The 21,774-nt window shown below is 40.9% G+C and overlaps 1 protein-coding gene across 8 annotated transcripts in view; it reads right to left on the bottom strand.

The window, feature by feature from the left end:
* Window positions 1-3,143: 3,143 nt before the first annotated feature.
* CCDC57 (coiled-coil domain containing 57) overlaps window positions 3,144-21,774 on the bottom strand; it is a 52,483-nt gene continuing 33,852 nt past the window's right edge. For all 8 annotated transcript variants that reach the window (XM_072881686.1, XM_072881690.1, XM_072881689.1 and 5 more), the window contains 5 exons: window positions 19,102-19,330; window positions 18,299-18,435; window positions 11,973-12,095; window positions 11,382-11,604; window positions 3,144-3,970 (listed from right to left, as the gene is read on the bottom strand). In XM_072881686.1, the coding sequence (XP_072737787.1) occupies window positions 3,747-3,970; window positions 11,382-11,604; window positions 11,973-12,095; window positions 18,299-18,435; window positions 19,102-19,330 (936 nt within the window). In that variant the 3' untranslated portion in view covers window positions 3,144-3,746. The remainder of the gene's footprint in view (window positions 3,971-11,381; window positions 11,605-11,972; window positions 12,096-18,298; window positions 18,436-19,101; window positions 19,331-21,774) is intronic.

Raw genomic sequence — 21,774 nt, 5'->3', positions numbered from 1 at the left:
CGGAGCCGCTCCGCGGGAGGAGGGGGCCCTGGCCAGGCCGGGGCGGGGCGGACCCGGGCGGGCCCCCGTGCCCGCGGCACCGGGCCAAGCTCTCCCGCCCCGCCCTGCACTGGAAGCCGTGGAAGGCCGGGCGCTGCGGGGGGCGCCTGGCTTCGGGCCGGCCTGGCCGGGGGCGAGGCAGCGCCGACGCACCGCGGGCGCGGGCCTCTTCGTGTCCCTTTCCCACCTCCCCGCGGGTGTGCACACTGGGGGGGGGCTACTGCCGCGCCGCGCCGGCACCATGGCTCGGCGAGAGACGCGGAGGCTCGGCGGGCGCCGGGCCAGGCGGGGCCGGACGGCGGAGCTCCCGCGCGCGCCTGCGGCGCACAAAGGGAAGGGACGCGGCGCTGGACGCGCAATCCCGGGCCGGCACCCAATCCGGAGGCGGGAGCGTGTGGGCGGGGGCGCGGCCGTGCCAATCGCGGGGCCCGTGGGGCGTTGCTAAGCGATAAGGCGATGCGGTGACGGCTGAGGGGACGGCCGGGGCCGCCGGCGGAGCGGGCAGCACCCGCCGCTCTTCGGAGGCGGCGGTCGTTCACCCCGGCGGAGCGCGGTCCTGGGGTTACCACAGGGCAGCGCGCACGCCGGCCAGGGATGCGCTGGCCCGTGCCCGGGCCCGTCGCGCCGCCGTGCCTGGCGGCAAGGAGTGGGTCCGGAGGCGGGGGGCGGGCCGCCGCAGGGGGCGGGCCGCCGCGCTTCCGCGGGCGCCAGAGACTCGCTCTCCGCCGTGCCCCTGCTGCGCCCACCCTTCCAACGGGCGGAAACGGGGAAGATCGCTCTGCAGGCAGGCGCCTTTTATCCACTTTCTCTACACTCCTTAAATTACAGCAAAATAGTAAACGAATTCGAATTTAGTTCTGTATTGCCTACGACTGCTACTCCAACACAAAGCCATCCTGCCTTTCGGTCGGCCAACGTGGGCCCGGACGGCGGGACGCATAAAGCCCCTACCCCCTCTCTCGCCTGTGGGGAGAACACGCTTCGCCCAGAGATCCCGTTCCCATCAGTGCTCGCCACTGCTGCCAGAGTTGCGCTACAGTACTGCTGCTGCGCAATACGGCCCGGTTATGACCTCCTCTGGGCAGAACTTTTGCCTTTATCCATATACTCCTCAATACTATAATAGTTTTTTATCCCTTAGTAACAACAACAATCAACAATTTACTCTGTTTTACCTTTTCAGTACTTCGTGATCGGCTGGAATTCTCTTTTTTATCGGCTCTCTTTTCTTTGCACAATTCAATAGCAACCACAGCACTACCTGGTCACCACTCTTTCTCATCCGGTTTTTAAGAATCAATGCCCAATTTGTTTAGTATTTTGGTCATAAGAGAAATATATGAGAATTTTCCCCCTGTATTTAGTACATACTTAGCACAACCTCCCCACACAGGATCCAAGCAATTTGTTCATGTTATTTATCGTTATTATGCATACTTTGTTAATTTTCAGCATACTTATACGCTATATTTCAGCATACTTATACGCTATATTCTTAGAGTTACTCCAAAACAAATGTTCAATGATTGAACTACTTTTTTCCTATCACAAGTAAAACAAACCAAAACAATCAAGAGCTATCATCTTCCCTTACCTACAGTTGCCTTAAGGAAACCTGTTTCTCAGGGAAACTGAATAAATTGAAGTTGCGTTTCTGGCAAGAGTTCTGCATGACCAGGCATGCCAGGTGATGTACTGGGGGTGGGGAACCAAACAACCACAAAAAAAACCCCAAGCCCCTCAAACAAGCAAACAAAAAGCCTAAAAACCCGCAAAGAAACCTACACAAAGGCATTTCTGAAGTCTGTAGCCCGTGAGCTTATATCCATGATGTAAGCAATAGAGAGTAATGTTTTCCAGGCTCAGGTGCAGTGTTACAAAGATTATGGAACAAAACCTGCTCTTTTTCTAAGGGCACACTGCTTTTAGCACCTGTAAATGCACAGAATCTCATAACACTAAAATATTGTGCATCTCCACAGTTCAGTATTAAACATGGAACTGGAAATAAAATATTACTTTTCAGGATAATCTACAGCTATTAAAAACTGTTGAATTTACACACTGTGTTCTAGAAACCACCAGTAAGAGCTGTAACTGGTGTGATCTGGGCCAAAATTCCTGTACTTGTTAGAAACCACTATGCTTTGAGCTACAGAAAGAGCTCATTCAGGGCCTGGTTCAAGGGAATGCATCATGTTGTTCCAGCTCATGAACAATGTTAAATGTTGAATCCAAGGACAGGATTTTCAAGTAATTAAATGATTTAGGAAGAAGCTCACAAGGTCTCTCAGGCCTCATATTGGCTTGGTAACATCTCAATGAAATTTACTGCAGATTTAGCATCTGATTATAATATCATAGCAACTTGGCACTGAAGCGAAACATTTTCAGCAGGGAGTAGAAAAAAAATTATTCAAATTCTCAAAATGATTACTACCACATTGTCAGATGCCAAAGAGAGCAGCTGTTTGCAAAGAGTACCAGGAAAGCATTTCTAAAAAGAAAACCGCTACAGAAAAAAGGCACTCGTGTATAAGTAGCTCTCTTCATTAATCCTGTTTAGATTTTACATGTTTTTAGCAGCAACTGAGAAGTATTATTCACTTCAGTGATACCACTCACAGAATCGCAGAATCGCTTAGGTTGGAAGGGACATCTTGAGATCACCTAGTCCAATCCCTCTACTCAAGGAGGGTCAGCTGGAACAGGTTGCCCAGGACCATGTCTAGCTGCGTTTTGAGTATCTCCACAGATGGAGGGTCCACAACCTCTCTAGGCAATCTGTTCCAGCACTTGACCATCCTCACAGTAAAAAAGGTCTTTCTTGTGTTTTTCATGTGTATTTCCTTTACTTACAGTAAAGTTCATCACTTTAACAGCCCAAGACAGCTCAGTGTTACCGGAAATCTTGCGAAAATACACCGATTACTTGTTTCAATGTCCTGGCGTGTCCACAACTATATAGATATCCCTCATTACATCACAACTCATTCAAATAATAAATTTTATTTTAGTTTCATCTGTTCTAAGACTTACTTCTTACAATGCTTCTGTATGATTCTAACTGTTGCTAATGAACATGTTTTTCACTGCTTTAAACTCTATGCAATCTCTTGCTAAAGAAAAATATAATTACTGGCATGACAATAGAAGTTTGATTTTATACTCTTTCATGCTGTCTGAACAAGTGGAAAGAGCTACAGAAGATGAGAAACAATACAGATTCAGGTGTAATCTTTTCAACCCCCTTTCTTTCAAGTAGAAAGATAGCTGCACAGGATTAATGGTTGCATTGTTAATTATAAGAAAACAGTAGGTTGAGGCATCCCGCTTCTAAGCTTAAATCCCATCTACAGTTTCTCAACAAAATATTTGCTGAAGACCTGCAAGCCCTGCCTAAAGGCACAAGGCTTTACATATGTATTAACTGGGCATTTCTAAATCCATGATGCAAGCAATATTTAACATATATAATTAAAATAAATCAGTATTAACAGTGAAGACTGTAATCTCATAATAAAGGGTACACAGATTAACCCTTTATTTTAGGGTGCACAGTATGAAACAGGGTATTTGTTCTCTCTTTGGGCTGCAAACATCCCAACTCAACATACAAAAATGAAGCCGACATTTAGATCTGATTTATGTATTTCAAAGTGAGTTAATAGCAAGTGTGTACCTGGAACTCACTGCCAACAAAGAAATCAGTCTTTAATATTATAGTTGCGGATTTTTGCCACATTAGAAGAGATTTTTGATTTTATGGGATGAGCACAAGATAAATTCCTGGATTTTAACTTCCGCTGAACTTCCAGCCTGGTTCCTCTGACTGTCAAATCTGCAGCTGGCATTTCAAGTTTATCCTTGGCTTTGATATTTTGCTGAGATTCTTCAGATCGCTCAGCTGAATGTATAACTTCAAACTCCACTGCTCAAAAAAAGAAATAAAAATACTTTGTAGTTATGTTTGTATTCAATTATGAGACTGGATAGTTGAAGAGAAGTGGTTTACTCTTTTTCTCTAAATATATCGCTGCCATAGTGCCACATTGTCGAAGTTTTATACTGAGTGAGTAACAGAACCATTTCTGTACACAGGAGGCACAGAACTGTTCATTAAGGCTTGCTACACTGATGGTATAATACATCGGCACCTCCTGCTCAATCCTTGCTTCATCTGTACCTGTTCCTTCTCCATTAGCATCGGACTGCTTAAAAGAGGAGAAAGGAAGACAGCTGGAAGGTTCGCATAACTGTTCAAGTCAAGCACTACCTATCTGGTCAGCTGTTTTTAAACATCCCATTTTACAAGTTTACCCTTCTCTCCATTGTGAGAGAACATCTGTATCAATCAAGGCAATACCACACACTGGACAATATGATACAAAGTTAGACCTACCTGTTCCCGTATTGTGAAACAGTGATAAAGTAGTTGGCTGCAATAGTTTGATCTGTTGCAAGAAATCACCAGCAGCCATAAAAGCTGCAGCAAAAGGTGTTTGGATACGCATGATCCAAAGGGCTCAAAGGCAATTCTGTGTGCTTGACAAAGCTGCACTACTACCATTATCTTTTGGGGTTTTTTTTCATCTTCTCTCACAGAGGAAGGCATTTACTGTGGAAATCTTCGGTTTTGTTGTCTAAAATATCTGTGGGTACTAGAGAGGACTAACTCAAAAAGTAATATCTTTGGTTGGTGAACAGGGAGACTGGTCTTAATACCAATTAAGGAGTCCATTCTGCAGTCTCTCGCATAATTCTCTGGAAACCACTATCGCCAACTAACCGAACTTTAGTCTTATCACAGGTTTCATTAGTTAAGATAAGTAGAATTGGTCAACCACAGTATTCATTGTAAGCTACAGGTAGTATTTACAGGTGCTTGGCTCCAGCCACTTAATCGTTATTTTTCAAGGCACTGAGATTTTAACTAGATTTTCTATGGAGAGCCAAAGCAGACAGCAGAAGTAGCCATAACATACTTGTGATAACACATGCTACAGCATTCTGTACTAGTTGAATTTTTTGAGCATGACAGGCTTCAGTCCAAGGTAGTATTCAATCACAGAGCGAGAACAAGAGGTACAGGAATTGACAAAGATAAGTTATTAGTAGGATAAGGTAAATTTTCATAGTCATCAGAACATGGTAGAAAGTCCAAACAAAATTATACATGGAAGGAAATAAAAAATATTATCGAATTATGGAATTAGTTAATCTATTGAGGGTTTATAGCTCTGTGCAAAGCATGACACTGCGGCTAGTGTCAAAACATGACACTTTTCAAAATAATTTTTATGTTCAGGCTTAGCTTGAACCACCTCTTCAGTCATGCGCGTGCAATCTCTGCACTGAGTCAGCTTGGTGGCATTTGTTATTACAGGTGGCAAAAGCTCAGTGGACTCTTGCGCTACTGATGTGAAATCATGTTCAGCTTGCTACCTAGTGGTTACCTACAGATGTAGAAGATATGAAGGAGGATGCTTGAGCCCATGGAAGACCTTTGGGGGCATATTTTCCTGCCTAGAAAAAGGACTTTAATCATTATAGTGCATTACCCTAAACCTCTGCCACATCTGGCAGATAATAAAGCAGAATTTCACAACATCAACAGTTTAGAACAGTGCAGGCAGCAGTGTCTGAAAGGTACTGGATACAGCTTCAAATATTATTTTGCTTGAACAGGAGCCGCAGCAGAATGAGAATACCTCTTCTTTGTGGCTTAAATAGCAGCAATGAGCAGATCCATAAATAGCACACAGTCAACACTGCTTACAGACAGTCTGTTTTCTGAAATACTTCCTCACTTTTGAAGGGTCTTTTGTATTCGGCCAAGGGGATGACTTCCAGAAATAATGTGGGAGGCCCTAATCCTGTAGATCCAAAGGCAAAGTAACCAAGCACCAATGCATCACATGCATCCCTTCCTCTGAAGCCTTCTGTATGCTTGTCTCTTGACATTAGTAGAGACACTACAGTTGTAACTAGTAAAGGCTACTTAGTTAGGTATTTGGAACAACAACGCAGAACATAAGCATTCTATATGGCTATTGTAAAGTTTCGGACTGTCAAAAATCTGTGTTAACACAGAAATTTAAAACCATGAAATTGCAAACTTGTAAGGTCAGTTCTACAAAATAGAAAAAGACAAAGAACCAATACCCCGGAATTAGAAATGCTATTTAAAGTGAAATATCCTAAGAGAACACTGAATAGGGACCTTCATATGTTACTGGTTCTGCTTGGGACTGTTCACATGTGTGAAGGACCTGGAATAAAATCAGCATGAATATGCACCGTGCAGTAAAATTTAAATGCAGTAGCTTGGTTTTCACAAACAAACAATGAAAAAGCACACCTAATTTACAAGCCTGTAACTTACTTTCAGAAGTGACCTTGGAAACAAGAACTAGTAAGATCCTAGTTAAGAGCCTAAACTGCTTTTGAAAATGGACCTGCTTAGTGTATTGAAATGCTTAACATATCTTCTGTTTGATGTGAGTTAACTACAGTCAGAAATTAATATTCACAGATTTTTTTTTTTTTTCCAGAACTAAAGAGATACAGGTAGACATGTTGTATGAGCAAACTGAAATTTCCCCAGATGGAAAATTTCACTTAAGAAACTTGTCACTAGATATTTGCTTATGGCTAACAGTGTTTCTGAAGGAACACCAACTCAAGCAAGTTCCTATTCAGGAGAAGAACATTTAAGTGAAGAAAATGTAACTAGGGGATTAGTTAATATTTGTGAAACACTTCAAAGATGAAGTTTTATGTAACGCAGAAAAGAAATCATGAGTCTTTGTCTGATTGGAGCCAGAATGAAGCCAGAGCCAGAGTGCTCTTTTCTGCTTGTTAATATTTTACCAGATTCTTTCTCTGGCCAGCTTTTTACCCACATGGATTGCTCTTAGAACTGTCAGTGATGTCAAAGCTGTTGAAATTCTGTCTAGTGTGGAAACACTTAAGATAACTTTTGATCCATAAAGTGTAGAATTTCAGACCACAGAGCTTTGCAAGTAACAGTAACAATGAGAATTACAGTAAAAGAAACTCCCCTATCCAAGTTCAAGTAGTAAACCAGAAAAGTTACTTTGCTTCAAAGCAGCTCAGTCTCATTCTTTGTTAGGCTACAATGTAAACTCAAATTAATATGCTCAGGACGCAGTTCTGAGTATCTGGGGCCGTGGGGTTTCTCAAAATGTACAGTGGGACCATCCACCAAAACTGCAGTGCTCCTCTAGCATGGAAAATGCAAAGTGTCATCTATCCCAAAAGTGTATAAAAGAAGTGACGAGTGGGGACACTCTTAAGTGCAGACACAGCTTGCCTTATGCTCTTACTCCCTCTGCACTGACCCCAGCCTCTGTTCACCCAAGGAGATAGAGCTGGTCAGGAGCTTTTCACAGGGTACCACAAAGCACCCTTCACAGTATTGGCTTCTCTCTAAATGCAGTCTTACAGTCAAACTTTAATAGGTGATGTTTGCCTTTCTTTTCAGAAAAACTACTAAGTGTCTCCAATAGCAAGTAAAAACTTTATTAAGCTAAATTACTTGAAGAAAAATAAATTCTAGTTTTCTAATTGTTTTACAAAGCTTCCCCTCCTCCTGCCTAACATTTATTCTAAAATCAAAAAAGGCCCTATAGCCCACAGCTGAATCGAGAAACCTTGCAGCATGCACAGAGGCTAATCACACAGTTGTACACGTGTCACGGTTTTCACAGGAAAGCATACAACTCTTCTGACAAGCAACTTTCCTTTGAGGATGGCCTGTCATCAGCCTTCAAGACACGCGTGATATGGATGACCAAGTGAAGTCTCCCACCTGCTCTCAACCTCTGGGATAGGGCATATAAAAAGGAAAGAACTACAGAAGTGTATTTCTTACTAGTACAGCCAATGTATGTAACACTGATGCTTTTAATACCATCATGGCTTGTACCTGTCTACCTCTGTAGCAGGATCTTTTTCTTTCAATAATACAGAACAATAAAAACACCTGAACAAGGAACCTGTGTTCCTTCTAAACCCTTTCTCTCTACTTATCTGCAGAATTAACATACAAATTGTTAAATCCATCTTGTTCCTACAGTACAAACTAAAAATCAGCAGGTAGAGTAAGGAGAAACAAAATTAAAGTATCTCATAGCCTTCTGACTTGCTTGGAAGCTTCCACAAGTTCTGAATTTGATGGTGAAATGAATAAAGTATGTAACAGCCCACTTCAGTAATTCAGTGTTAGCATGTAGTCATAAACACTCCAAAACACATTGAGGTTTTGAATTGTGTCATATGCTGGAAATACAGCAAATTGCAGGGCTAACTTGACTTGCCAACCATTTTAAGTCCCAATAGGCTGTTTTGTACATGAAAAAAATGAATGAAGCTGTTCCACAGGTTCAGAAAAATCATTCCCACACTACAGTTGTTTCTGTTTCACCAGAAATGCCCATAAAACACAGCTACTGGTGTGACAGATTTGTACAGAGTTGAACTTGTAAAATAAATGTTTGAGTAGGCAAACTAACTTGTCTGCTTTGTTGCACGTCATTTTTTGTTACTGAGCTTTCGAGTCTGTATGTGTGTCACTTGTATGTGAAAGCCCAGTACTGAGTCACTCCGTCTTAATGACGGTTCTATCCACTGTAACCATGTGTTTCATGAACGTATTACATTCAAGTGAGTGGTTTTAAACAGGAAAGATTGAATTAATTTTCCATAGCTCAGGCATGAAAAATAATGCAAGCCTCTGCTAAAAATCAGAAGCAGAACTCCTTGAAAATGTTGTATATTCTGCTCTGAGGTGACGTTCTTCCAAAAAAGAAAGATTTTGCTTTCACAATCTTGTTTTCTGAAATGCAGAATTCAGTCTAGTAGAATTAAGGATACCATTTGGATGGTTTCCTGGAGGAGAAAGCTAAGCAACGTAAAAGAGTTTTTAAAAGTCCTATTCTTGCAATGCAGTATTTCAGGGCCTGTATGTTTGAGTAAGAAGCTCCGCTCAAGTGTTCTTAGGGAAAACCTGGACGCAGAGATCAAATTAAACTTGTTCTCAGGAAAATAACACCCCTTATTGATGTTTCACTTGTTTCACATTGGCAGCATCATCCTTCCCTTTTGCTATTCTCTAGATCCCCAAAAATCTACAGTAACTTTTGCAACGGTGGCTGGAAATTTCTAGATGTTAAGAAACCGATGTCCTTGTAAGGCTGCCAGTGGTGTTGCATCATGCATACAGCAGCATGAAACTGCATGGCACTATCAGTAATGTTTCAAAGACATCCTTTTGCTTATCCTGCCAACGTAGGTCTGACCTGAAACACTCTTCCTATTTCAGTCCCAGCCCCACAAAAAAAGCACATGAATCATGACTGTCAGCACTATGTCCATTCCAGTCCTACAGGTCTGTCAATGCCCATTACTTTGTCCCTGCGATGCGCTGCTGTTGTGAATAAATACACTTATAATCCATTCTTCATTTTGAAAGCCCTTTTAAATGTTTTTTTCTCGTGTGCTGCTAAAGACGGTTCATAGCACCTATACACTGGTTTAAAAATAGATGTAAAGTAGGTTGCAAAGGACCTCTGGGTGAAATGTCACAGTGCTTATCACTCCCTGCTCAGAACGTATCTCGACACAACTTGTGTCCATTGCCTCTTTTCTTTTCCCTGTGCACCTCTAAGTGTCTGGCTCTGTCTTTGCCAAAATCCCTCACTGGGTAGTTACAAAGCAGCAATCAGACCACCCATTGACTCTTTCTTTTCCACACTGAACAACGCAGCTCTCTAAACCTCTTCTCGCGTAACGTGTTCCAGCGCCCTAGCCATCTTAGTGACTCTCCACTGGACTCCAGTTTGTCAGTCCTTTGTACCAGAGGGCCCAAAACTGGACCCAGTACTCCAGATGTCGCCTCACAAGTACCAAATAGAGGGGAACAAATCACTTCCCTTAACCTGGTGGTTGCATTCTTGCTCCTGCAGTCTGGTATGGGGTTAACGGCACACGAGTATCTGTGTGATGGTAACAGGTCATTATTAATATAAAGCTCATTTGAGAAGGCTAAATGGCTGACATATTACTCCACAGCTGCCATCAGATCTCAGGAATAATGATGATGATAAAAATAATAATATCAAAACCAAAAAAAGCAAACAACCCACACAATCCCCACAGCCTTGTAAGAAATAATTTATTGAATGCTATGCCTCTCATTAAAAAATAAAAATCACCTTTACTTGGAACATTCTGAAGAAATGCTTGTCAGTCTATTTATAAAGACCTTTAATAAAGAAGAGTCTACAATCCTTCTGGGGAACATACTCCATTATTACCCATCCTTAAAGTTTTTCCAGTATTATAATTTAAGGCCAATACTTTTTGCCCCATTGTCAGCAGATGTTAGAACAGTTTTCCAAAGTTTTGCTGATGAAGGATTACTTCATGAGCAGGCCAAGAGTTTGGGAGACGTACCATTCATCTGCAATACACTACTCAACATAATGGCTACCATTAAAAAGTTCCTTTACAATTTGCCTGTGAAGAGGCTACACTTTACTGCACATATCTTACAAATGGTGCTCCTGCTAAAATTTCCAAGAACATGTGATGCTTTTTGTAGAAGTATAACATTGATTAATGTGCAGTCTACGACCTAGTTTTTACCTTCTCTCATCCTAACCCTGACAGTGTCTGACATGTAAGATCAGGTCAGGATGCAGTCTCACATGTAAGAATTTGTGTCTGCTTTTATTTTTTTATGTTCCAACTTGTTGCACTGGACTACAAAATTCTAGTGAATGACCATACCTAGTTCACTGTGTGCTCATAGCATATATCGCATTATGCCCATGACCTCACTTTTGGCCTTTAGGTCTTAGCACACTAAGCCGTATTGTAGCTATTAACCTGCCACAAAAGTAATGATTAAGCAAGGATTTGCCAAATTACAATTTGATCTAACAGTCCCTTGGCAATACACGAAGTGTGCAATTTTCAGACAGACACTTTCATATCTGTCCCAGATAAGGTTTAGACTATGTCAAAACAGAAGGGTATTTGCATTTTCCAGGATTATTTAATAAAAGAGGAGAGGCATTTGCAACTATAGCATTAAAACCAGAGAGCTATATAGGCATTCCTCTTAATTCTTACTTCTGCTGGCAACAGTGAAATTCCCTTCGAGTAACTCATTAGATCTTCAGATTCTGCTTACAGGGCTGTAACAGCAGTAGCAGTCATGTAAAAAATTTAGCAGAAGGGGGCAGAATGCACTGCCATGCTTCCATTCTTCTAGAAGAGTCAAATACTGTGACTACTTTACAAAGCATGCTTACCTTGGTCAGTGTGCTTTTGAGGACTGAGAATAGAAGGGCTTGATCCCATTTCTAAAGTCTGCCAAATACCTCGGCAGAAATTATGTGCTCTAGCTGAAGAAAGCTGGACCTGCTGGGCTTGACTAGGATTCTGCCTGCATGGCTGACTTTGAACGATCTTTGAGGATGTATCTGCCTTTCGTTGCTCCGGCCCATGATTTTCCATACAGAAATCTAGCTGAGCCTGTTCAAAGTCAAACACAATCTTACAGAAATACATACTTTTCACATCAAAGACATCTGAAAATTGGTTAAATCTCATAGTGGTATCTTGGTCTTGGAAAGATAGGAGGTTTCAGCAAGAGGCAAGACAAAATAAAATTATTATTTTTAATTTCGAAAGGTGGTACAAGAAGATTAATTACAACATCATGAAAGTGATTGAGAAATCCTAGTTTATTAAGTCTTAACAAATACTATTTTGTACAGGAACAATGCGTAACTTAAAAAAATACATATATTTTTAAGTCTTCCAGGAGACGACTGTTGAGAAACTGCAATTGAAAAATCCAACTGAAGGCAAATTACACTGATGATAAAACTGCACTGTACCTCAGTGGATGGTAATTCTGTTTCTTCCCCACAGCTGCTTGGAGCTTCTTCTTCCTTTAAGGTAGGGCAGGCAATTAGAGAAGAGATCCTTGAGGCATGCTGTTGCTTTGCATACCGCAGCTCCTAATATGAAATATTACATTAACACAAATAACTCACGGTCTCTAGAAATAATATGTTTATTGCTCAGTTTGCTGTTACACTGCTAGATTTAAAATAATCAGTTATAAATAATATTACACAAAATTATGTTCCCTTCAGATCAACAGGGCCAAACTACCCTCCTAATAAACCTCTTACTAAATCTGTTCAAAATCTATATTTCTTGCTGCTGTTACTATCACCCTGCTTGGTACTCAAGTTTATATTGTCAGGGTCATTCTTCACTTTTGCCTTTTCCCATGATTAAATTACAGAAGAAAATCTCCCAAAGAAGTCCTAAAAAACTGAATAAATCAGCTATGGAAAAGTAATTTGTCAGCAACTAAAAAAACCCAATTACCCCACAAAGTTTCACCAACTTTCAACACAGAGCAATTAAAGTGAGACTTGATGAAAAGCGAACTGCTTCAGCCCTGTCAAAGGAGATGAAAATAAACATCAAAGTCTTTTGCTATATATTTAAGACTAAAGAAACAAAACATGAGCCCGTCATATAAAGTAACTTGACATTGAAATTCCTGTAGGTATGATAGCAATGAATTCTCTCAGTTTTTGGTAAGGATGATGATCTTGAACACAGGAGCAAATGTAGCCTGGCTAGTAAGAGTGATTACCTAGAAGAAAACCACCCAAACTAGAATAGCAGTGTTTGGAAGCTCAGCCTGGAGCTCAGCTTCGGTGCAGGAGCTGAAGCCTCAGCACGTATGTTCTGGGTAAAGAGCAGCCTGGAATGAGACTAGCGAAGATGAGCAGCTTGGATATAAGAAGGACTATCCTTCTTTCTAGTCTGGACAAATTCCAGCAGTAACAGAGATGATCCCAAAGGTTCCAGAGCTGGAAAGATCCTCAGTGATAGCCACTTCAACCATGACCTCCAAGCAACTCATGAGCTGAAGAGGTTGGACTACTATTCCTGGAGTTTAGCACTCCATCTGGAAACTCACAGTCAAATGCTACCTCTCCAAGAACCGTGGACACATTGTACTTTTAAAAAATCTATTTATTCTTACAAAAGCAAGAACTATCTAATGATTTTAAAAAGAACATGGCAGACACGAGATGTCAGAAAAACAGCAGACACAGTACCTAGCTCATTAAAAATAAGGCAAGGGAAGACTGGGATGGATGGGCAATGAATATTCATTGCTCTCAATTTAAGTGTCAGCTAAGTTCTAGGAGGAGCTGTAAAAGAAAGAAAAACTGAAGAGGTGGAGAAGAAAAGAAAAACGGTAAAAAATGTGGTTTTGAATTGTGGCAATTTTGCCCAGATCTAGAAATTGCCTTTACATACGTTTAATATAAGCATTTAGCTAATCCTTTTCAGACCTCGATCCAAGCAGTGCACAGATGAAACAAGAAGGCTACAAAAGGTCTACTCAAATGCTTTGCTAGACCCTGATCTCCTTTGTAAAAATTATTCCTGGTGTTAGAGTTTAAGAGCTTAAGAAACAGTTCACTGAACTGAAAGTTCAAGTGAACAAAGGATGCCAAGCTTGTGCCTTTAAGTTAATAAGATGTTCGCAAGCATCCTGAACAAATTATATATCCACAAACACACTGAGGCATTCCACAGCAAGTTCACCTGTGGCAGACCACTTTCCAGGCTTCCTGCACACTTTAACAGCTACCTCACCTATTTCCTTCTGAAACCCCACAAGAAGGAGATCAGAATCATATGCTCAGGACTGTCATCTAGGAGCAGAGTTGACCTTTTCACCTTGGCGTTTTACAAGAAGTTTAAGATCTCCTGCTCCAGAAGCAGCCTATACCACTGTCCTATAAGATGTATCATTGATATGCCAGCGAGACTATTTATTTAATGCTCCCCCGATTCTTTTCTCTGAGGATCTTCCCCATGCTACAATGAGACGTTAATACTTCTCGTGACAGCGCTGCTGTGACAGCTCTTGATCAGGTCCTCAGACTGTCAATGAACAGTTGCAAAACAGTGCTGCATTCCCAGACCTGTTCTCGGAGAGCTCGAATAATTTGAGCCTTCCCAGTCTCGGAACCCAGATGGCTTTCACTATGGTGTGTCCTAACTAGTATTTTTGATGCCCTCACTAATACTTTTGATGTCAAAAGAACTTGATCAGATAAATTTGGTAAAATATACCAGATTCTCCAGCTCACATTGCACTTACCTGACTGACCTGTTATAGTTCTCAATTTCTATTGCCTTAGACTATCTGCCATACCTAAGGAAGAATGTCTCCATTAGCTCTGTAAAGGTACACCAGATGGCATTCTCAGTTTATCACTGTCTGATGGATGGTTTACAATGTTTGCTCACACTGCAACCTTTAAAACTTCTTCATTGACTAATGGGCAGTAAAGAACAGGGGCTTATTTTCACTCAAGCAGTCTGTTCAGATTCGGTTCTAATTGACTCTAACAGCACAGCCTTTTGGACTGCAGGCAACCTTTCTCTATCAAACATGAGTGCCCCTCCTGTTGGATATCTTCTGCTAGGAAGAAGCTAAGAGAAATTCAAGCACCTGTGATAGGACATCCAAACAGAGAGTTCTTACCCGCAAGGTTCCCTTAGAACATATTCCAAACTGTTGCCATAGATTCAATCTGACAGATTCACCTTAGCCAAGAAATATGTGTACTCATTTTCTTCCCCAAATATCTGCCTTTCCAGGCTGAAATACTGCTGCATACTTTGGATGCTTGGAGAGCATTTTCCTTTCATATTCAAACGTTTGAGCCCTCCAAACAAGTAGTACCTGTTTTTACTACTATTCTTTATCCAAGAGAACAGCAATCCTGTGCAGAAGCTGGATAACTGTCTGCCTAAAGACCTGATAGCAGAACACGGAACTTGACCCTGTCAACACTTGTTCTCAAATTTAATTGCTGTGTGATCTTTGCACTTCAACTTTTTACACTATTTTCTTAAATCTACTGACCCAGACGTTATTGTAATTAGTCCCGCTAACATCTCTCATGGGTATAATTACATGGCTAATCTGCAGCGCTGTTTTACTTCACAGGAAAAAAGATCTATTTTCAGCAGAACTACATTGCAAATTGAAAGCATGTCATCCCCAGACATACAACTGGTTAAATTAGTACCAGCTAAGTCACTTAACCTTCATTTACCTAATTTGTAGCACTTATTCTAAGCAACTACAGAGGTTAATATATTTTTTTTCTTTAACCCCATTCTTAACTGTAAGAAAAATCAAATATGCATTAGATTTTACTTCCACTGGCTCTTTTAAGAAACTCACCTTTGTCATTCAAACTGTCTGGCCAGATGCTGGGCTTTTCATATACTTTGTAATATACCTAGGCCAACCAGATAACATCTGAAGAAATTAGGGGTAACTTCAGGCTCAAAAAACACAGGATGACATGCGCAAAACGAGTATGTGGTTATTCAGTCTTATCTTTTTAGAATGTGTCTAGATGTAAAAATGTTTAAGATGTTTTTAGAACGGGTTCAGATGGTAAAATTTTCAAGTAAATGACTGACAGTTGTGATTTCTTAGTGCAATCCGGCAACATGATAGGATTATCTCCTGTGTAGTTTCATATTATCATAGAGATCTTAGTATGTAAAAAGAGAAACATTAAACTTAAATCTCCTACATATTCCTGGATGAACCTCAGTAATCCACAAAAAGGCTCTCAATCTGTTCTTGATTTCAGTTAAAAGACATAAGAATGCATAAAGAGAGAATTAAAAATAAACAGGATCCTCCAGAGGAGATCAGCTTTAATTCAGTTGATTTTTTCCCCAAAGGCAGAGGAGATTGCAGTTTCAATCTAAAAGGCTGGAGGCTGACTGCTTGGAAAGCAGCTCAGCAGAAAAGGAACAGGAAACCTGGTGGCTGAACATGAGGCAGCAATGCGTTCTTGAGGCCTTTGGCCAGCAGCATCCTGGGCTGCCTCAGGAAAAGCACTGCCAGCAGGCCAAGGGACGTGATTATTTCCCTCTACCAAGCACAGGTGCAATGACATTTAGAGTACTGTGTCCACTTTTGGGCTCCCCCGTACAAGAAAGACATGGACATACGGGAGCAAGTCCAGCAAACAGCCACAAAGATGATCAACGAATTGGAGCATCAGACATACGAGGAGAGGCTGGGGAAGCTGGCCTTGTTTAGCCTCCAGAAGAGACAGGTCAGGAGTGACCTTTTCAACATGGATAAGCACCTGAATAGGATGGTGGGAGGAGGTAAAGATGACTGAGCTAGACTCTTCTCAGTGGTATACAGTGGAAGAATGAGAGACAATGGGCAGAAAGTGAAGTACAGGACACTCCACGTAAGCATAAAGGGGAAAAAAAAACCCAAACCTCAATCATCTTTGCTGGGAGGGTGATCGAACACTGGAACAAGTTGCCCAGAGAGGTCCGCAGAGGAAGTATTTCCCCAACTGAACTTGGTTAATAATTCTACTGGAGTTTTATACCTCGGAGCAACAACCTCACTCTTTCTGAAATAACATTGTTTACTGCCCTCAAAACTACAACGACAATCAGCTGCTCTGACTCAATCCTCACAGGAACAAATCTGCTGATCAATTAAGTAAAGTACATAGTTAAATCCTGACTATCCAAGTCACTGGGAGGTCTGCCACTAACTACTAGGGGAGCCAGGATTTATCCATTTGTCTCTCTGATGAAAGCTGCAATTTAACTATTAAAAGTTGTATTTTAATTACAAAAGGTAAGAGACAGGTTAATTATATATCCTGCTTTCATATAGGGAAAATGTGCTGTTACAGTAATTTGGACATGGGTGCTTTAAAATCCCAGCATTGTGGATATTTGGAAATATGCTCACTGATTAATCTTTTTCAAGTTTGTCTTAGAGCATACTGCAAATCCTTCAAATGGCCTATCTTACTTATTTAAAACTAAGTTTTATGAAACTTATACTTGTAATTCAGGTTTGCATTTATGCTGCATTAACACAAGTGTTTCTGAAATTCCTTGGATGAAAATCACGTTTAAAAAAGTTAATTTTGAAGTCTCAAATATAACCCTTCAAGTAAATGGGGTAACATCGGCCCGGTGGCCGGCCACTGGTGGTGTTCCCCAGGGCTCAATTTTAGGGCCAGTTCTCTTCAATGTTTTTATCAATGATCTGGACACAGGAGTTGAGTGCACGCTAAGTAAGTTTGCCAATGAAACTAAATTAGGAGGACTCATTGATTCCCTTGAGGGTAGAGAGACCTTACAGAGAGTTCTTGATAGATTGGAGTGCTTGGCAGTCACCAACCGTATGAAATTTAACAAGAGCAAATGCTGGATTCTGCACCTGGGACAGTGTAATCGTGGATGTCCATATAGCCTGGGGGACAAGAGGCTGGAGTGCAGCCCTGCAGAAGGAGATGTGGGGGTTTTGGTTGATGGTAAGCTCACTATGAGTCAACAATGTACCCTGGTGGCTAAAAGGGCCAACTGTATCCTGGGGTGCATTAGACACAGCATAGCTAACCAGCTGAAAGAAGTGATTGTCCCACTATGCTCAGCACTGATGTGGCCTCACCCCGAGTACTGTGTGCAGTTTTGGGCTCCACAGTATGGGAAGGATATAGAAATATTAGAATGTGTCCAAAGGAGGGCAACAAATATGGTGAAAGGACTAGAGGGCAAGACTTATAAGGAGCGGCTGAGGATACTTGGCCTGTTCAGCTTAGAAAAGAGGAGACTGAGGGGTGTCCTCATTGCTGTCTACAGCTTCCTCATGAGGAGGAGTAGAGAGGGAGGTGCCGATCTCTTCTTTCTGGTGTCCGGTGATAGGATGCGAGGGAATGGCTTAAAGCTGCATCAGGGGAAGTTCAGACTGGATATTAGGAAGAAGTTCTTCCCTGAGAGGGTGGTCAAGCACTGGAACAAGCTCCCCAGGGAGTGGTCACAGCCCCAAGCCTGCCGGTGTTCAAGAAGCATTTGGACAATGCTCTGAGATACATGGTTTAACTTCTAGGTTGACCTGTGTGGAGTCAGGACTCGAAGATCCTCATGGGTCCCTTCCAGCTCAGGATGTTCTATAATTCTATGAAATTCTATAATTCTTCCAGAGGAAGATTTGAGCTAAAGTCAGTAAAAGACACTTAAATGCAGAATTTTAAGGAAAGTTATATTCATGGAATTAGAAGTGGCTTAACTGCTCATTATCACTAGATTTCAGAGAGCGTATCATTACCTGTGTTGTAAGCCTGTGCTGTAGATGCTTTAAAGCTGACAGCTGACACTGTGTTCTTTTGACAAGCTCTCTTGGAAAAAGACTACCAGAGGCAATACAAACTGTGCAGCGCTTAGAGCTAACAGGATGCCAAAGTCCTATAAAGGAGAGAAAATACTGAGGAAGGCATTCTCTGTTGTTATTTTGTCATCAACATTACATTCCCAGCAAGTGTTTATAGTGGACATAAGTGAAACACAGAACACAGGCCTTCTCATTGCAGATGGATTCAATGCTATGTGGAAACGGGCCTCGTGTTTTTTTCCTTTGCTTCATTGCCAGAGCAATTGTTGCATGGAGCTTAAATGTCCACAATGAAATCTTCTTACATTATATATACTCTTGACTCAAGTTTACTCTATAGTAAGCTTATTCTGCTTCCTCTTCCACTTTCATAAAGCATTAGTTTTTATTCCAAGAGATAAACTACCTCTTTTCTGCTCTTACAAGAAGTCTTAGTTCAACTTCCAGTTCCCACGCTGACATCTAAGCACCAGGGAGTCCTTCATCTAAGATATTCATCAACAAAAAGTCACTGCCTACAGACTGTCATTGTTCTACGTTAGCACCTCCTGTCACAGGATAATCTTACTTGCAACACTTAGCACCGCAGTCTCACACAAAACTATGCAGATCAAGAATCAGTCAGGTCCAGCACTTTGTTTCCATATTAAAGCCTAGCTCTCTCCAGCTCAAAGGATGAACTGATTCCCAGGTTTTATTCTAAATATATAAACTAGCACTCTTCAGTAGAATAAATTTACCTTCCTTTAATACCATTCCAAGTTCTGCCCTGAGTCTGTTTCCCATTTCAATCAGCCGCTGCTTCTCTTGGCTCAGAATCGAGACTTTTCTTGCTGCTTCCTTCAGTTTATTTTGCATTCCTTGTAGAGTGCAGCTGACGCCATATTGAATACCAACACCAGGACCTATGTCAGGTAACTGTTGTCCAAGACCTACCATCTTTTCTTCAAGAACTTTGGGTTTCGGCCCCTGAAAAAAACAGATAGCGCTTATAATTAATATTTTGAAAGTGTGGTCTGTGGGTTTAGAGATTTGTACAAACACGCATTAGAAGCCACTTGAAGAAAAAGTGTAAAGTTGAAGTCTACAGCCTGTTTTTGAGGATCCATTTTCAAGATTTTGTTAGCAATACAGGGCAAATTAAACTGTGGAGCAAATCAATGTAACAGCCTGGGATGTTCCCACAAATATTGTTAACTGTAAGTATAAAATAATACACATAGGATAAACACTGTATAACTGTGAACTAGAGAGCAGTTAATTTTAAGATAAAATGTGGAAAAAAACACTTTACAGCAGACAGCAAGCTACCAAAACCCCTTCTTTCCGTAATCATCGTGTGCATACACACATACGGGGTAGATATGACTTAAAACATTGTTTTAAAGAGAAAGGCCGCAGAGTGAAAAGTAAAGATTCTACAACCGGTTTTGTCTCTGCAAACCTGAGTCCATTTGTGCATATACGTTATGATAAAGTATTTACCCAAAAGATCACATCCTTGTTTTTCAAGAGCTATATACTGTCCTCTTTCAGCCCCCTTACTACAGAGGAGACTTTTCAATATCCATTTAAATACTCATCATTCACTGAACAAATCATCTCCCTTATAGACTTTTTGAATACTACACATTGCCACAAGTATCGAAATATGTCACATACATTAAAATCGTTTTACAAAACTCTTGCTCATCTATATGTTTACTCTTCTATATATAAACTACTTAGAAGTGTACTACACCGTAATTGTGAAATCCCATTCAGTTTTCAACTAAATTACCCTGAGCACTGCGATTCAAGGAGTACAAATTGAAAGGTGTTATCCATACTGACAAAAAGCCAACCACCATTGCCTTAGTGTGTCACGCAACTCCCATTCTCTTATTTCTTTGGATAGTTTTACCATAACAGATGAGGCCCTTGAGAACATACACAAAAAGCATACAGGCCCACAAACACTACGGGGGAGAAAGGTCGAGAAATTAGTGCAGGACTAGAATCTAAAAATATGAAGAAAGACACCAAAATGAAAGAAAAAAGGAAGGCCACTTTGGCGTACATATAGCAACCTATATCCAAGCGATTAATATAAGCAGCCACAAATTATTACATTCTACCGCTCATTACACAAACAATGACATTAACACACTGAGGCTTAACATAAAGAGAGGTCAAGGCAATGACCAATTATGGTAGCACTAGTTGTCACACTATGTACCACCTTCACCGTACCAAGAGGCAAAAGCACATCACATGGCTGGGGCAGGAATACCATTTGCTTAAGCTTCTATTTTTCCTGAACTTTTCATAAAACCATTTAGCAGCATTACACAGAAGATTTTTTTCAGGTGACAGATCATAAGCTGTAGAGTTAGGAGTGGAACTCAGAAATCTTTTTACCTTTAGATCCATGTCCAGAGTGAAACTCTATAATACGAAAGAGAGAAAATACAGAAAAGATGGGTACTAAAAAAAAGGTGGGAGGAAAACCTCTCCTCAGAGCTGATACAAAGAGAAAAGAAGAAAAATATACATACACGCAAAAGTCTACATGCCTATTCTACCGGTTTCCACAATAAACTTTCCTCTTTTTCTGTAGCTGCATTTTAGCTCTGGAGTCTATAATTTTGAGATTATGGTCCCAGAACCTCTGTTATATTAAATGGGAAAAAAGAAAACTATCACTATGGCTCTCTGTATTGACTTCACATCAGCACCCCCATGTTTAGTTACCATTATTGCCCAACAGATTCTAAACTCCCTGAGGTAGAAATATTTTTGCCTGTAATTCATCATGGCCTTAAGTACATCCTTAGCACGCAATTAATAAATGTAAGAAGCACAAAGACAGCGTAGAAGAATGTTAAAAGATAAGCGCTTCTAAAATCCAGTAAGGAATTCTAATGAAGTTTTGCCCATTGTTTGTAAGATATTCTTGGGACTGTTTCCAACTGCCAGTCTATGCCTAAAAAGGCTTGTTATCCACTAAGGAAGAAGAAATAAAGCAGACAGCAGAAACAGACAGGAAATGATAGTTCAACATCAGCGAAGACAGTATTAACTACAATTCCAGCATTTTGTTCACTTCAAGTTTTGGCCTGCACATCTGCTATTTACTACATGCCTATACATATGAAGCACAAGTAATTTAGCATTTCACACTGAAGATGCACATCGCTGCGTGAAAAACGTTCTTGTTCTCATATCCAGCCCTGAGCATTCAATTATCGTTTAGCATCATGAAGCAAAGGATTAATCTCTGGCACAGAGAATGTTCAGTTCCTATCTTACTGTCTCCAAGGCAAAGCCACTCTCTACTTTTCTTTTAAGGCTCTATCCCCACTTAAAGAAATGCGAAGAAAATGAGAATGCGTCTTGGACAGTGGTTTGTAAAACATTTTATGCAAGAGAAA

This window comes from Ciconia boyciana, chromosome 16, assembly GCF_034638445.1.
Source record: "Ciconia boyciana chromosome 16, ASM3463844v1, whole genome shotgun sequence".
In the NCBI taxonomy this organism is placed as follows: Eukaryota; Metazoa; Chordata; class Aves; order Ciconiiformes; family Ciconiidae; genus Ciconia; species Ciconia boyciana.
This window is presented reverse-complemented; position numbering and strand designations above follow the sequence as displayed.